The sequence below is a fragment of the Bactrocera latifrons genome, unplaced genomic scaffold (assembly GCF_001853355.1).
Source record: "Bactrocera latifrons isolate USDA-ARS-PBARC rearing strain unplaced genomic scaffold, ASM185335v1 scaffold_25, whole genome shotgun sequence".
In the NCBI taxonomy this organism is placed as follows: domain Eukaryota; kingdom Metazoa; phylum Arthropoda; class Insecta; order Diptera; family Tephritidae; genus Bactrocera; species Bactrocera latifrons.
Genome location: NW_017536074.1, coordinates 436,159 through 454,588, shown reverse-complemented (window position 1 = coordinate 454,588; position 18,430 = coordinate 436,159). Strand labels below are relative to the sequence as shown.

At 33.3% G+C, this 18,430-nt stretch overlaps 2 protein-coding genes and 1 long non-coding RNA gene across 5 annotated transcripts in view; 1 reads left to right on the top strand and 2 right to left on the bottom strand.

Annotated features, from left to right (window-relative positions):
• Positions 1–2,164, bottom strand: part of LOC108969394 (serine palmitoyltransferase 2) — a 6,671-nt gene extending 4,507 nt beyond the window's left edge. Inside the window, exon 1 of the mRNA XM_018934080.1 lies at positions 1,866–2,164. Within this exon, the coding sequence (XP_018789625.1) occupies positions 1,866–2,063 (198 nt within the window). The 5' untranslated portion in view covers positions 2,064–2,164. The remainder of the gene's footprint in view (positions 1–1,865) is intronic.
• A 1,378-nt stretch (positions 2,165–3,542) lies between these two features.
• Positions 3,543–18,430, top strand: part of LOC108969377 (reticulon-1-A) — a 33,847-nt gene continuing 18,959 nt past the window's right edge. Inside the window, exons 1-3 of one of the 3 annotated variants that reach the window (XM_018934049.1) lie at positions 3,543–3,673; positions 3,866–5,507; positions 11,229–11,264. In XM_018934049.1, coding sequence (XP_018789594.1) covers positions 4,235–5,507; positions 11,229–11,264 — 1,309 coding nt within the window. In that variant the 5' untranslated portion in view covers positions 3,543–3,673; positions 3,866–4,234. Of the gene's footprint in view, positions 3,674–3,865; positions 5,508–9,889; positions 10,424–11,228; positions 11,265–18,430 lie in introns of those variants that run through there. The other 2 variants (XM_018934050.1, XM_018934051.1) reach the window with 2 other exon arrangements.
• On the bottom strand, positions 15,044–15,732 carry LOC108969378. The gene is made up of 3 exons (XR_001993388.1): positions 15,644–15,732; positions 15,494–15,585; positions 15,044–15,439 (listed from the first exon to the last, which is right to left on the bottom strand). It is a non-coding gene; the product is annotated as an uncharacterized LOC108969378 (long non-coding RNA).

The following is an 18,430-nucleotide window of genomic DNA, read 5'->3' as shown; positions in this document are numbered from 1 at the left end:
TAAAATTTACCTTTAAAAAACTATAAGTACAATAAAGTTTAAGTACTTTCTTTTAATTTTGTGAAACTTTTTTTTCCGATTTATCAATAAAATTMAACTTTTATRWATTTGTACACCATAACGTTTATGTGGCTTAATTGTGTGAGCACAAGTGTATAAACACGAAACTTATCAACCATAAATTTGATAAGTGATTTTTAAATTACGAAATTTAGCTGAAAAACGTGAAAAAATTAGTGAAACATAGAGAAATAGCATGTTAAGAACAAATTATTTTAAATGTTAAACGTGAATATTTTAAAAAAATATTAGTTATTTTTATATTATTTTTGGATATTCCTCCTCTGGAGAAGCTCCTCTATCCGTATATACCCCATTTCTACGGAAATTCCGTTTTTTTTTTTACCCCTCCGACAAAGTAATCGGAATCGTGCCGGTGATAACAACACAATTTGTTTCATGTGTGGAATACAATGCTCGCGACAGAATGCAAACGGCATCTGTCAAATATTACATTACACACGTTCTTATGAGCGGACCTATTTTGATAGCTGCACGACTACACGACGGCAGGCCGGGAGTTGTCGTTCTCGCTAACTTCAATTTTATCCTATATTTGCCAACGACAGTAGAATGGAAGACAGAGAGATGAGGTAGAGTGGTGATGCCACTAATATGTAAAATGTGAAATTACTCAGAGATCTAACAAACCTGACGTTATTTTACAAATAAAAGCATACAATAGCTCTGTTACATCATTTATAATAACAATTAATAATTTAAAACAAATAAATTTACCTATTTACTTATTTTTTGCTTAAAAATTTCACTTTGCACAAAATATTAAAATTCCACAACGAAATTGTGTGCATGCAAAATGGACAACTGCGTTGTTTTGTGTACATGGCGTCCATTGTTATGTTGCTGGCCTCTCACAAACGTTCATGTAGTAGGATTCACAACGCCATCTTCAGTTCACTGTCGTGCTGCTGCAGTCTGTCGCGAGCATTGTGTTCCTCACATTAATGTTAATAAAAAGTATAAAATAAAAACCGGGTTGTTGCAGTTTTTTGAGTGCATGAGTCATTGAAGTGAAGTCACACGAAAAAAAGAGAAAAATTATTACTCAACAAGTTTACTTATCTCAAAAGCGTCAATCTACTGATAACAGCTCAATTCAAAGATAAATTTTGCAATGCATAAGAAAATAAAATTTATCTCTAACCAACACCACTATAAAACGCGATAGTTTCATCATGGTTCCATGCTTTCATACCGGTTTCTATAAATTTCGAACAATTCTTAGAAAAGATCAAGCCACTTTCAAAATACTTGTGATGTTTCTTTTTCAAGCAAGAAAGAAAGGCAAAACGAAAAAAAGAAAATGTCAAAACATTTGCATTCCACTATGGGACATTGGGAAGCGGCAAACATAAAAACACATACAAATTCTAAAACAATTATAAATGATAATTAACACTTTTTAACATTTTGACGCAGTGAAGGGCGTGACATACATACATAAGTATGTGCAAACATACAAGGCAATATCACGTCATTATTCCAGCACATGTAAAAGCGTGCATATTTACACATTTTGGCCACCAAAATTCCAGCTATATCTATAGTATTTTATCGCTTCACAATTCAGCAAAGAAATCAACGGCGATGCATATCACGCAGTACACACTCTCACGTAAATCAATTACCGCTCACATGTACGCAATAATCTACACAAATACTTCCCTTAATTTAAAAATTTTAACTTATGCCGATTTCTACGATATTAACACCATAATGAGGGCAAAAACTATTTGAAGTCAAAATGAACTTATGAAGAAATCCAAGTTACTTTTGTACCCTACCTTTAGGCAGCCATTAACAGGCTTCGCTTCTGTCTCATTAGCCTTGAAACCATTTTTACGCGCACGTAGATCTCCACTACCACAATTGGGCATATCCGCCACTAAGTTTCCTTGCATTTTGTCGAAATAATTAACAAAATCCCTATTTTGCTGATGTTCTTGAACAACTCCACCGTTGTCACCGTATAAGTTACCCATTCTACCTTCTTCTTAACACTAATTCTAATTTATTCCAATATTTTAATGCCTCCTTTACATTATTGCATCTCGGTATTTTCGCCTTCGCACAAACCATAGAACGTACATACTATATATCTACGATATAGCGGTTCTGCCAATGAGTGTGAATGAAAAAACTATATAAACAAATTATGTCGTCATCAGTGCTTCCAAGTTGTAAATAATAGGGAGGATTGAAATTCCAATAAAGTAAAAACAGCCTACACGAGAAGAACAGTACTTTGACATGAGTGGGACTGCGGCTAACAACTGCTACATAACATATTACAACTGAATGATTGCGAAATTTTATGGAAAAGTCGAAATAATGACTCCTTAAGCGATCACGTTATTGAAAATACTATGTTTTTATAGAACTAAACATTCATAAACTGATATTAATACTGTAGACATAACCGAAATATAAAGGAAATACAAATTTAAATCCAACAAATATATATAACCTAAGAATTGCTTGAAGATAAAGGAGATTTAGATACTTTTAGATACCTAGGGTTAACTCGGGGATATTTTAGAGAATTTTTCGTAATGACACAGTTGAAACCCCTTTATTAAAAAAACATTGTTAGTTGAAAGCTTTTTTTTTTATAAAAAAATGTGATATATATAAAGTTATGTACAATTACGAAGAAATTTATAAAAATGAGGTAAAGCAGCAGTAATAAGATGTTTAAGAAAAACCAAGAAAAAAATAAAAAATATTAGGTTTAAAAAAAAATAACTCTCCGGTATCAAAGCATGTGTTGTGATGAAAACGCTTAAAGTTTTGAAATCTTCTGTAACACCAGAATAAAAATAGTCGAACCATCGTCGATTTTGCTCCAATCGGCTGAAATTCTGACACAACATTCTTCAGATATTATGCAATCATTTAATACTCAAAACAGACATATTGTTTCCTTCAACTCCATTGAAGTACAGAACCATATTTGCTTTGGAACAAAAAATTAAAATGCTGTTGTCGCACAAATATTTTTCTTAGCATACAACAATATTTAATACATGTTTATCCTTGGCATAAGATCAAAAAATATTTAAAATCTCCATTCCTCCCTTAAAATATTCAATTGACATTTTCCTGGTTAGATTAAAGAATGGAAGGCAGAACATAGTAAAACTTTGCAATTATTTTTTTTTAACGATAACTTTGTACTTCGGTAAGTTTTGATTTATGTATTTAAAAATCCAATTTAAATAATGTTGCAAAATATATCTCTTACAATTCCAGAATCAAGCGTCCTTCAAATTTGGAATTGAACCAATTTTATCTGGCTAATTGGAAAGATAAGCAAAGAGAGTGAATTTTAATAAACGTTCTCTGATATAGGTTTAGCCAGAAAAACGCTTTACCACACTGATTTCCACACAGCTGAGCATAATTTTTCCATGAAATTCGGAATCAAAAAGAAAACGCGTAAGGAAAGCTTTTGGCCGCACAAAAAAGTTTTGGAAATGTTTAAAATATCTTGTAAACGAACATTTTCAACTCTATTTAAATAAACAATTTCATTCATTTGAGAAGTATAGAGTACCAAAACTGAGCGCTTTAGATTTCACCTGCATACGAGGTAAATATACAAATAGCAATAGAAATTTATTCCAATTGACCGACTGCGCTACTGGAGAGGAAGACACAAACTTTTTGGAAAAACGAGTTAAAGCGAGAAAGCAAGAAGAGTGTCATCGCCAGTGGGCAGTAAAGAGCACCCCGGTTGCAAGAAATCTTACGTACTTCCTCTACATTTGTGTTTCATTTGCAGTTTGTTCTTGAAATTGCAACAACGTTGGGGCGAGTGAGCTGGAGAAAAATTTATTCCGTGAGTTAGTAAGAAAAACCTAAAATTGATTTGCAGTGAAAATATAAAAAACTGATTAAAGTGGCACGCACAGAATTGTCTCAGTGTGTCAAAAACAAAACAAATGAAGTAAAATTGTGATAATTAGAAACAATTCTGGAACGGAAAAGTCTGACTAATAAGAAGGTATAAAGTTTTCCATTGGGAAAAATTCGAATATCTACGTAGAAAATCAAAAGATTGGAGAAAAAATTTAATTGACACTTTGAAAATAGTTACCGACAAGCTGTTAGTGATTTAAATTGAGATCAGTCCAAATTTTATTTAAACAAAATGGATTTTAATTTTGCCGATTTGAAGAAGGAAGCAGCTGCTACGGCAGAGGATGTGTTTTCTCATACTGCAGATGCAGCTAAGCAAGCAACAAATGCAACATATGATTTGTTAAGTGGAGGCGGTGGACGTGCTTCGACGGGCGCACAAGATGATAACTCACACACAGAACACTACTTCGCCAACGAGCAAAAGGACATTGATTTTGAACATGTTGACCCCCAAGCATTTGTACAGCGTATGTCTGCCGGTGCAAAAGAGGCGCAGGAGCAATTAGATGCCAAGTTCGCACAACACACTAACGATTTTGATGATTTTCTGACCAATGCATCCAAGGATTTGCACTCCTTTGGATCACAACTACAGCAAGATACGAAGCAGGGCGTACACGATTTTATGAACGCTGAACGTGGGTTATTTAGTGGTGCCGGTGACATAAACAAACAAACCGTTGAGGTATCAGCACCTACAACAGTTCCGGTTATATCAAACAAACCTGCTGAACATGCTGTTAAAGAAGGTGATTTACTAAATTTCAGTGTCGGTGATGCCGCTGAAAAACATGCTCCATTGCAACCATTCGAAGAAGATTTTGAGACACATTTTGCACCAACTGCACCAGCAGCTCCTGCACCAACAGTTACAACGCTATACGATGACGATCTTGCAATTGGCAAACCTTCGAATTCTGCATCGGCTTCCAACAAAGATTCAGATACGGATTCGCCTTCTTTGTCATGCAATCCGTCGCCGGCAAAGAAGAATCCAGTCACTGCTGCATTAAAGGAACAGGATAATGACAAATTTATATCTTCTGAAGATTTGCTTGGTGATTTCAAAGACGAGCGTACTGCAACGCCTGACTTCCAAGTTAGACCAGAAGTTACTAAACCGGCAGTTCAGGTTAAAACCACACCCGGGTCGGTGCCTATCACTGATTTAGACGCGGAAGAAGAATCCACATCACTATTTTCACAACCCAAACACTCACAAGTCGAGGAAATTAAAGAAACTGGCAACTCTAGTACAAAATTTTCAGCAACTTTACCCGTAGCAAGTGCTACAGCTGCAGCTGCACCCAAGCCAGCCGCAGTTAGTGAGCCCATCGCTGCTAAACCGCTCGCTCCGACAACAAGCAACAAAGATACAACTGAAATAGTCAAACCTAAAACAGCGCCGCCAGTTCCTCCAAAGGAGAGCAAACCATCCCATCAACAGTTGGATCAACCAAAAATTGTATCCGTCGAAGAAATATTCTACAAATATGGATTGGGTGAGTAAACTTTAATATTCTAATTAGATTGTTCACTTCACTTGTGTTTATGAATAGTGAAAACTGAAAAATTGCATATTTTTTAGAGACTTACATACATATTAATTTAATTTTTACTAGAAATTTTGTTCTTTAAATAACAATTAAAATTTAAATAACTTAAAATAACAATTGAGTCACCCATTTTCAATGATTGCGTTAGCATAAGTAACCTGTGGTAATTTATGTACACAATTTACACATATTATCGTATCGATTCATACGTATTTGCTCAATTGATAATTTCATTTAAATTCAGTCAGCTACTTTGCGTTGATGTTTTCGGCATAGTGTACGCTGCTTCAGCCACGTTTGCGGCAACACACACATCCAATTCATCATATATGTGTATCGTGTGTAGTGTTAACTCATTTGCAGAAATGATGTCATATGTTTCTAACCAGTTGTATTCGCACTTATCCCTCCGGAATTAACCAATGTCATTAAGGAAGAACCAGATAAGCAAAGAAATTTTAATTTCTTTTGCATCGACATACTTTTCTTCACACAATCAATGTGGGAGCAGCAAGGTTAAAGTCAGGTGCCGACCGGCAATCGCAAAAAAAAAATGCAATTTTCGATATTTTTATATGTATTAATTATACATGTTTTTGTATATCTTATGATTTTATCACCCGCTATTTACCATTCCGGCATTGCCAGTCATTGCGCAAGTTTTATAATATATTTATTATTTTTATTTGCATAGTAATGCCGATGAACAACGCCGGCATATGACTCACTTAATATTTTCTTATTTTATTTTAATTATTTTTTTTCGGTTGAGTTTTTTTTTTATTATATATTGCTTGTTACGTTTCTTTTCTCAATCGGTTAGCACTGCCTTTCACAAGCAGTCATGAACGGGCTTAAAGGCGGCCGACTAAATGTAGGCTGTCTGCACGGCAACACGCACAAGCATGCCATTCATTCGGTCCAGTTGGTTTCATTTTAAGATTTTCATATTACTATGTTTTATGCACTTACATACTATACATGTGTACATGCATTTATGCACTTACATACTATACATACATATGTACATGCACATATGTATATACATAAGTAACTAATCAGTGCATATTCATTGATTTCATCATGCTACTTAATATCGCATGTGTAACTGTATATATGTATGTATATAGATCCTTCTATTCATTGCCACCAAATGAATGTCGGTAATGTAATATGTAAAAGCTTTAGATGAATCAGTAAAGTAAAATTAGCGGTGCTTATATGTACATTGCGCGTCATACGTATAAGTATAGAAGACAAGGCAGATTAGCAATAGATTTGGACGTGGCTAAGTGTGCTTGCGCGTTCGTACTAATCCGTAAGCGATAGTTCTGAGCTCGAAGCTATGAATGAATCAACAAAAATTAAAGAAGATCTACTTAGTATATGTGTCTTGTAATAACTCCGTTTGGTAGTGTTTGGTACATAGACTATGAGAAGATGCATAAGGAAATTAGAAGAGCAGTTCGGCCTAAGCCTACAGAGAGACTTAAATATACATACATATATATTATATATACTATACACAGGTGCATCTACTTGTTGTTTTACTGTCTTATATAATGTATTTCTCAACCGTTCCCACGACAGTCGGGTCTACGAAAAACTGAACGGATCCGGATTTTTACCCGGCCAAGGACTATCAACTCGGCAGAATTTCTGCCGTTACAACAACAACAACAACATGTATTTCTCAAATGATGTTACACCAAATATGGTGCATACTATAAAATTTTTGTTCTACGTGAGGTCTAATCATGCTTTTTTTCCAGCTACGCTTACTGGCCATGGCACACCATATGTACGTGTGCGTGCTTGTATACGTAGATTTTGTAGAATAGCGCACAATAAGCATATCATACCAGTATATAGGCGAATATGAGCAACTACATACGTGTCCATATTGTTAGTCGTGTACTCATATTTTATAATTTCATACATTCCTGCAATATGACGATGACTTGGGTAAACTCGTTAGTTATTATGTGTTATTTATGTGCGCACTATGTATTAACTGATCTTCTGCTTTCCTCTCAATTGTCTGACTTATGACTAGAATTCAGTTTTAAAAGTGTATGTGTAGAATAGCAAAAGCAGCCATATACGATTAAGTTTGCGAAATTTTAATGGCCATCAAACAGTCCAAAAAGTAGGGGGAAATTGCAAAACGCTGAAAAATCGTTTAGCTCTCTTTTTTGGTGTATTTTTGCTGGCACAAAGTTTATTGGTCTTTTATATTGGCTAATGATGATCTAAGTGGTATACAGGGTGTGTAGTCCTGCAGTAGTTGCCTATTTAATTCAGTTACGAAGCAGTATGTTTCTTAATGAAGTTGTTTGTCCTTCTTTCAAAAATGGACTCAAAAAACTTTGATTTTTAGTTCGAAGAAAATGCTCGAAAGTGTTTTAACAATTTCATAAGTATTTCTAGAGTATTATTGTGAAAAATTATTTTAAACTTGACATTGCTTCCTTATAACATAAGACTCAGCATTGTTAGCCTTCACTTGAGTTCTTAAAATAAACTTCAGCGTCAGTCTGATTGTATACCCATCGGAAGAATGTGTTTTTGTTATCTCATTTTTTAATTGTATATGTTTTTATTTTTAAAGCACGGGAATTTTCTTTGTCTGCCAGAAAATGCATTTAGTTCGATGCCACTTGGTATGTGAAAGATCGCGTTGGGCTGGTAATCGATTGATTGATCCTCTGTAGCTTCGCTTTGGTCAATCACTTTTTTGCGGAATTGGAGAGAAATACTCTCCGGCTAAAATTAGCTCATCGCAATGTAAGATTAATATAATGAATGAAAGTTTTGAACATATAATAAACAATAAAAATAAAAAAATAAAAAACAATTAAAATTACAAAAAAAATAAAATTATAAATGAAACTCGAAATTCGTAGTACAAAAACAAATTAAATAAAGATCAAAATTTAACATACAATTATTGTTAGAATATCCAATCTCTAAAAACACTAAACAATATTGAATAAATAAAAGTAATCTTACAACTAAAAAATAAATAAAATTTCAATGAATAATACAATTGTATATTTGATATACAAATTTAATAAATTAATATAATTGAAATGTTAAAATTTGTCACGATTAGTGCTCATACATTTTCAAAAATTTTACAATAAACAAAATAAATATAAATAATTTTAAACGATATTCAATAATCATATTCATAGATTCATATTAATAAATAATAAAAAGACAAACAAATGTAAATAATTCAATGAAAATATTATTGGATTAAGATTTTTTCAAAATATTTGAACCAAAAAAGATAAAATTTAGTTGAAATAATATTTACAATAGCGTTGCAATAAAGTCTATTTTTTAACTAAAAATATTAAAAATTACAATAAAAATTAAAAAAAAAATTTAAATTTTATTGCATTGTGAGTTAAATTCTGAGGCGTAATAAATATATTACTGACAAATTGTTATGAAGTAGATTGTCGAAAGACGACGTAGTTTTTGGCAGTTTTTCTGACTCGTCATTTGTCAGGAGGCATTAAAAAGGGTGTGGTGCCAGCAAGTTTCCGCTGTAAGTAATCCTATAAATGCCCAATGTAGTCATACATATACTCTAAGTAAAGTAAAAAACCAAACTTTCAGTAAAATCAACTCGATGCACTAGAAAACGTTATTATAGCTCAATGAATGAATAAAAATACATATTTTCCATTAAACTCCGGTTTTTATATGCATTTTCGCTGGTTTCCAAACACTGAGCATGTGCCAAATATCGAACATACGCGCATAATCCACCTCTCGAGCAGCGCATGTTGCCCACTATTCACCACACTGCACACCACTGAGAAAATTGTATTAGTTGCTTGTAACCATCATAACAGAAATGCAATTGCAGAAAAGTAATAGGAGCAAAAACTCTACATACCTAGTTGAAAATCGATATTGTAGACATACACTGCACGAGCATCCAATCAACCAAACTTAAATACAACAAAACCACCAATGAACCGGAAGCCTTTTCACTTCCCTGCTGTCTACTTTTATGAGTTCAAACGCCCAGCCTTTTCGCGGTTATCCAAGTTATTAAACGAGGCAGACACCGGGTCTTGACAAATATAGTATATAAAACATATACATATGTACACATTTATGTATAATAAATAAACGCGGAAGAAAAAAGGAAAAGTACGTCGAATCTGGAAAGTCTCCAAAGCGAATGTCATTCGTTATTGACGCACAGGCAATGCGCAGGCCTCTCCTGGGCTCATTGTTGTTCTAAGTAGCAGGTAGTGGTAACTTTTTGGCAGGACAAAGGCGAATAATTCAGTTACTTGCGTGTTGGCAGCTCAGCTCAGAGTGAGGTAGTTTGCAAGACGATTTGGTGCAGCGAAAGCTAATAGCGGATATTTTATTTATTTTTTTAATGCGTACAAACCGATAAACGATAACGTTCGAAAATAATCTTATACAAAAACAACAAAAGAGTGCATAAATTCAGTATTTACCTTTTCAAAATCTGACAAAGTTAAAATATATGTAAATTAAAGAATTGAGTACGTAGAAAAAATTCGAAAACGCAGACGTAATACAATTTTGTTTTGCTATTATTGACAGTCGACAGTCGAGGAAATTTTACTTTTTATTCGTGCTTGTACAAATGGGTTTTTGTACTACGTTTTAGCGTGTTCATGTTTTTTTAATTGTGCTACAAATTCTTTTTTAACATTTTAAACACAAAGAATAAAAACATTTCAATAGTTAAATCTGTAGAAGTTTGAATAAACGCGTCGGCTGAAAAATGGATTCGAATGGAGAAATTGCACGGAATGGCATTTACAAGCAACATCCATTGATTTGTTCACTTTTAGATCCCCGTAAGTGCATTCAGAACTACTTACTACACACATACATACCAACATTACATTAAACATATACAATACCTGTACATTATATGCTTTGCCGAACGGTTCTCTTTCACACAACGCGCTGCACTTCCATAGCTACTCTACTAATCTTTGTATATACGAACATACATTCATATACATGGATATATAAATGTATATAAGCCATGAGCCCATCTTTCCCAGTACCTAACCTACATTAAATAGTATGGTGTATGGTGTAACAACAATTAGTACACATACTAATACCTCATTCGTCTCGTAATGCTAGCGGTTTTTTCTTTTTTCGTCAAACCTTTCATTCTTTCATTTATTCATTTTATGTTTCCTCATCTTCTTGGTGAAAGGTTTATAACTTTGTTCTACCCAGCGTAATTTCTATTTAATTTTCAATTCCATATTTGTTAAATATTATAAATAATAGTATTTGTTACAACAAAAGCTTTAAACATTTTAAATTTAAGCAGCTTAAACAAACATTTACTGACTAGATGGAAAATAGTTGAGTTGAAAATTAAATGAAATCTCACTGGTGAAATGTGTAGCAATTATTACTAAATATGATATCGCTATTTTATTCACATATATATAAAATTCATACTATACATATGTACGTGCATATATATAATCACTTTCCTTTATTACTTTATTGCTTTATATGAATTTCTTTTTTCTCACCTTCTTTATACTTAAATTAATTGTTTCCAACACACATACACACATACATTTCTACTAACTTTAGTCAGTATAAGTAAAAAAATCAATATGTATATTTCAGATGCCTGGTTCAAGCCGGAACGTTTACATCCACGTGGTAAGTAATTTTGCGGCATAAGGAAATGCGGTCGGTGACTAAATGAAAAATCGAGAAAATTTTTCAAATTGCAAATAGTATGTGCGAATTTAAACACCTTGTGTATGTATGTATATTAGTTCGGTTTTCCTTTATTGAGAGTGAATCTTGTAAGGAGTGCATATGTACTATATACAAGTGTACATATGTATATTTATTATCTTGAAACCTTTCTTGCTCGCCTCGACTCGACGATGTATACTGCATTTGGATAGAAAGCGTTTTCCAAAAATTTCAGGAAATCTGCCAAGTTTACAGTCCTTGACCAGTTATGACTGATTCACTCACAACTTTTGCTTCGCTTTGCATTAGAGATTTGACGTAGTATGAGTTCGTCCACATCGACGCGAAGCAACACAAAGTAAAGCAAGTCTCATCTTTCTATGCTTTGTCAAACAATAGTAGCCAAATTTTTATTGGAAAGAATCACGGAAAGCAAAGCGTTCCTTGTGACATATTCTTTGCTTTCTTCGCTTCGTTTTTAAAATATGAATTTCAAGTAGTGTGAAATCCGAATGGGTTACAGCTATGCTGGTCCTACTGTCTTTCAAGTGGATAATTCAATTTGTGTCACTTCTCGTCCGTTCTCACAGCAATATTTGACTGATCACTACTTATATGCACTCGAGAATAATAATCTACTGAATTTATGTTCTCATTTGTAATGCTCACTTAGTGTAAGAAGAATATGTATATTTCATCATGTATATTCATGCTTCATTTATGTACATATTAATGTATATTATCTATACAATAATTACACTTTATCTGGAAATATGTCTGTCGAACTACAAAGTCCGTATTCCGATTCAAACTAATTATTCTACCACTGTATTTCGTTTTCTTTACTATCTTACTTATCATTCTGATCCTTCGGCGCACCACACTTAGCCCTATACATCGAACAGTTCTCATAACGCAGTTTACTGTTAAGCGCCTAAAAGTAGATACATATGTATATAATACTCACAACGGATTTTGCAAACCATTTTGCATATTTCCTTATGTAGCTTATTCAAACAAAAAATAGTGGGGTTATGTAAGCACATAGTGCCTAGCGATCTAAAGAAAGCATTTACTCGACTTACTAATACATGTACACATACATGGATTGAGTTCTTTCAACTTGCAACGTATGGAGGACTTATTTTTTCCTCCATTCTTCGGCTTTTTATTATTATTTTTTTTTAATAACCCAGCACTTTTGGAAATCAATTGGTTGAGTGCTTGTTGGGCGCTTGTAGTTCGGTGCCTTTTTCGGTTTTTTTTTCTTTGCAGGACAACGAGACTTTTTGCAAGCTCATTGTTTTCAATTGGCACTTTAAAGAACACAATCGTTTTGAATTGCCTGGGTCATTCGATGGATATCGTTGCAATGTGGCACTTTCCTTTTATTTTGCCCGGCTGAGTCAAGGTGACATGGATTAGGCTAATACTAAATTAAAGTACTAAAACTAGTTTTTCATTTTCATTTTTATATATTTGAATGAGTTGAAAGCTTTTATAAACCTAAAATTTATATCACATGCACCAAGAATATTTACGTGCATGTATTGAGTTCAATGAACCACAGTTGCAGCCGCGAATCCGCAGGCTTGTCTTTGCCGTAAACCTATTTGTTATTTTGCATGTAAATCGCTTCCGTTGGCGCCACCTTTATTAAAAGGCTTTGCTATCCTGCCCACAGGATTGCATGAATCTTTTATTAAGTTCTAAATATATACCTCACCACTGCAAGAATAACAAGAAGAACGTTCTTTAGAGCTAGTCAATGTCTGTTGACTTTGTGTACAGTAAACTATCGTTTTACACACATATACATATAAAGATGTATGTATGTAGCTAGGAATTTGCAAAAATATTACGAATTAAAGTCTTGAGGGCTTTTCATAACAGGGTGAGCAATTTTTTTATTCAATATTTTCAATATGAAATATTCACCGTGAAAAATACTCGTACATGTGTTCAAACATATATACATATATATGTGTAGATAAAAAAGTTATTTATCATCAATTTGCTGGTAAATAGAAGAGAGCTGACTGCCACACATAACCCGCAAACTAACGGCGTATATTGTGAAACAGAATCACTGTACTTTTATATACTATGGTATATATGCGCTTATTCATGTACACTGTCTGTATGTCCACTAATTTTATAAGGCAAATATCATTGTGTCACCCTGCACTCAAACATGCACATTTATTTATTTAATTTTACAATTATACTTTGTCGACGACTGGCTTTCCAGCATGCTTTTTTACCCGCTCAATTGTCTCATTTTTTACCTCTATCCAATTCGTGGCTGGTGACGTTGGTTGCATTCTACAATGTCGTTGTAAATGCACAACAGGTACATACCTGAGCCATGAAGCTCCGTAGTTTTTTTTTTAGCGAAAATTATCTATATGGAACTCGCGATGGATTGCTCTTAATAGTATTGCATTCAGAAATAATTAAATAATTTGGCGTAAATTAAAGGCGATAGTTGTTATTTTTTATTCTTAGCTATTGTTCTTAGGGTGCTCACGGAGTGGACGCTCAACGCCGAGACGAGCGTAAATTCGCGTGTGGTGTAAATGGCAAAATGCACTCGACACCCTTAAAACCAATAAGTTAGTTTTCATCTTAAAAAGTACATATGTTAACAGCCAAAGCCTTACTACTAAACTGTGATCTTTTGCCCATCGCGTCCACTCAGATGAACTCATTTTCTACTTTATATCAAATACTGTGTATTTAACTATTTAACCACAGGCTAGTAATCTGCATACACCTACTCCCACCAAGCTTTCCACCCGAACACTTCTATCTGTCTGTCAAATGATATTTTATTGAAAGTTTTTCTTGAAACGAGTAGACAGTTATGTAGACTCTTATTTACATATGTATGTACTTCAAAACCCATTTATGGGCATCGCATAATTTGACTTGCTCACCCATTGAGCAAACAAGTGCTTTTATTTATGCTCGAATGATTTGTTCTTCAACAATCTGTCTTCATTGTAACAGTTTCTTTTTGCTACCCACGCAACATGCCACAAATGTACCAAGTACAAAAAATATATTAACGGAAAATATTAGTTGCCATGAATTTTATAAAAATAAAATTTTTAGCCGTTATTAATTCTAAAAGTTCTGTGAATATAAAGTTAGTTCTGACAAAGACTGTAAAATAAATGTAATAATATATAATCAATTTCAAAAGTCTGGTGTTTTTCAGATACGAAAAACATGAACTACATATATGCATACTGATTTCTTTACTTAAGTTAGTCGGCTTTGAAACATTTGGGCGAACTTTAAACTCGACGTCTAATAGATGCAATTACACAAAGTAATATTTATAGGTTATTTTATTATAACTCGTCCATTGCATCAACGCTATTTTTCCCACTAAGGAAATATAGTTTTATCTTTGCACGAAATTCACTTCACCAATAATTGAAAATTAGATGAAAGTCATGAAACCTTTACAGTTTTATAGCTATAGCTAATATCCTGAGGCTATGATAGAAATTGACCGATTTCACCAAAAACCAACGATTTTTCAACCCATTTGGTACGGTTAATTTCCCGTGTAAATGTAGAAATGCTAACAGCTGACGATTTAATCAGCTGATGCAATGTTTATTTCATGCTGACTTTTTTCATTTTAAAATAAATTTAGTTCGTTTCAAGTAGAGCTTATTTTACATTTCGAGCTTTTTCCAAACTAAATAGATATTGTCTGGGCATTTGTGCATATTTATGAAAATTATGTAAATCAAAATAATCGGTGTTATAAATTCAAATATCATAATTATTAAGTTGGCAATTATTATGCACGCATTTGCACAATTTCTACAACAGCAAAATTACATGAAAATTTAATTTGAGTAAAAAATGCCATGACTGAGTTAGCAGATAAGCTTCACAATTCAGAATTGGATCGGCCATAACTGTAGAAGGTGTTGGGGCCTATTCAATACAATTTGACAAACAAAGTTTATGGAATCGTTTGTTGCCGTGCTCTGTATGGTAGAAAATTAATTATCTATAATACTTAACATAAGCGTGCGACAATCCCGCAAATAATAACGTCATTTTTATAATGGGCAACAGCAAATCAAGTAATTTCCTCAACTCTGAAACTGATCGTACAAAAAATATGTTTTAAGTGAAATTGTTCTTAAAAAAGTGATTACATAATTTTCAAACGAGATTTGAGCGCCAGCATTTCCAATATTTGTTTCCATCATTTGTTTTAGGCTGCGCAACATGCATTCTCAAATTCCACCTATTATTATATAGTATATACTATTATGTCAACCTTCAATATTTTGTAGCAAACTTACCACCTTTCAAACATCAAGTTCGGTCTATTTGCGAAAATATTCTAATTGACATATAATTCAATTCTCACACGTATTGAAATACTGAGACGCAAAAGTATTCTCAATCGAATTATTCAGGTTCACAACACCGAAAGTCTCACTGATGGGATGAGATCATTTTTTATTTGCCCTGTTTGTATGTAATTGAATTAATTGGCACTTTGTATTTACGAAAACGGCAGCGAGGAACATTTATTTTGTTTACTGTACCATTTTTGTACGAATATATGTAAGTACAGCGATAAAAAGTGAAAACCAGTAAAATACAATTGCAGGAATGAGGGTTTAAGATAAGCGAAAATGCTAAAAATAGATTTCGCTATGCACTTTCTCACTCGCATTCTGCTCTTATCTTTTATTCACGACAAATAATTGTATAATAAAATTGTATTTATGCATGCAGTATTAAAAATAATTCTGAAACTGTCTAGAATATATTAAATTCTTTGTAATGACATGAATATCCTTTAACTTTCAAATTAAAACACTTTTTAATAAATAAAAAGTTCATAACACTTAATTATGAACTTATATTTGCTGAGCACTGAGTAGAAGGTAAATTAACTGAACTCAATACATACACATGTATATTATAAATTCAAGAGAAATGCAAGCTGCAATTGCACCGATGTTATACTTGTAATACCCTTCACAATAAAAGGAGCTTCCGAGTACTTGATTTTGAGAGAGAGAAAAGACGTGTGCAAAATTTTATGTCTCCAAAACTGAGCGTAATTACCAGTGGACTGCCGGCCGGGCATGGCTAAATCGACTCAGCTCGTCATTTTTATATGTACATTGAAGAGGGTCTACGATGTTTCCAAAATTCGTGTACCCACAAAGTCAAACTTTCATAAATTAATTATTTACAAAAGTTTTTTTTTAATGTACCTTTAGAGCGCATTCAGACAATTTTTGTTGCAACAACTTGTACTTTATTGGCGAGTAGACGACGAAGAAAGGCGAGGAACACCGAGTTGCTCGTATTCAATATAGGTTGTCTTGTTGAATTCTTACCATAAGTTCAATTTTAATGAAAAGTTTCAAAATCTTGACATCAATTGTTGAGTTGAGAATTTCTTAACTTTTTTATTCGAAAAAAGAAATATGTAAAATTTTACGAACATTCAGCTTCGTTATAAAAACCATACATTTTCGAAAAATATTCGTCATTATATTGAATAATATCGTTTATTAATCATGACTTTACCGATGATTGGAATTCAAATATAATCTGGCATCACTGCCATCGAACCTTCCATCGCTTTGAACTTGTTCGTTGCTGCATTTCAAATCTAACGAGTTAGCTGCGAACATATTGCCAGAAATAAAGCACTCTAGATATAGCAATTTACAATCGTCCTGTTAAGCTCTTTAGAGAGCTGACTCTCATTTCTTAATTCATTCATTAAATGTTGCTCGCCTCTCAGATGCCTTATGCTCATATAGTTTGTTCTAAACAATTCTCAAATAAATTCTATTTGTTTCATCTGCCACACTACAATGCCTCAGTCAGTTATGTCTATATTATGTACGTTAGTTTGTATGTTAAGTTTTAGCCATTCCGCTTCAACGTACTTTCGTCTAATTATAGCTTTTCAGGCATTGTCGTTTTTCGCACGCCGTCCAGTCGACCTAACAAGCATGACATTTAAGTTTTTGTTTGCAAAACCATAGTCGACTTTTGCAAATCACATTATGTACGCAAGCATCTTTCTAAACATACATATGTATGCTCTTTTATATACATACATACAGTGCGCGCATTTCGTTTAGCCGAATGTATTTTTTTTTAATTTCTACCACTTAAAGTACAAACAAGAAAATAAACCTTTTACAATTAATTCAATATATATCTGTCTCTTATACACATCTAGATGTGTATAAGAGACAGCTGTAGTAATATTTTTTCTAAAAAAATACAAATTACCTCTTTATTTCTTTGTAAAATGACTTTTACCACCTTTTCGGCTAAACGAAATGCGCACTGAAATTGACACTGATTACCTCTTCCACTCAAATTTTTTCAAGAATGATTTATGTAGACTAATAACATTGAAAAAATAAATGGTTACGAAAGCAAAATGCAAAATATTCGCAGAAAGCATAAAGTACCGTAGCAATTTTCAGAATAATGTTAAATAATACCAAAAACTAGCCATTCGGCTAAACGAAATGCGCGCACTGTATGTACGTAAGTTTTTTGTGATGGAAATTATTATGATATGTGCAAATTAGGCAAAACATGAGCAATTAATGATCAGCTGACATTCTAACCAACTATGACGATATCTGAAATCTCTCTTCGGAGCTTTATTAACAAGTAGTGGAGTTTATAAAAAATGTTACTGAGAAGCTACAATCAGAATTTAAAAGGGATACTTGTGATAGTTTCCGAGTAGTATGCGTCGAAAATGCAGGTTCGAGAAATGCGTTTCGACACAACAACTGATGGGAGAGTTTTTTCCGCTACTTAACCAATTTAAAAATATCGTTCCCAAAAAATAAGGTGACATTGTATTTATTTTGAAAATTCTTCATTTATTCTTCCAAATCAATTTCATCCCCTTCAAAGTAATCCTCATTAGATGTAGTACATTATGCCAATCTTCGAAACACTGGTTGTAGTCACTTTCCGGGCTGGTCTTCAGTTCCGTCTTCGCTGCGGCTTGAATATCGGTGTCCCTGGAGCGGTCTTTTGAGCTTGGTGAACAGCCAGAAGTCGCACGGCGCCAGATCAGGTGAATA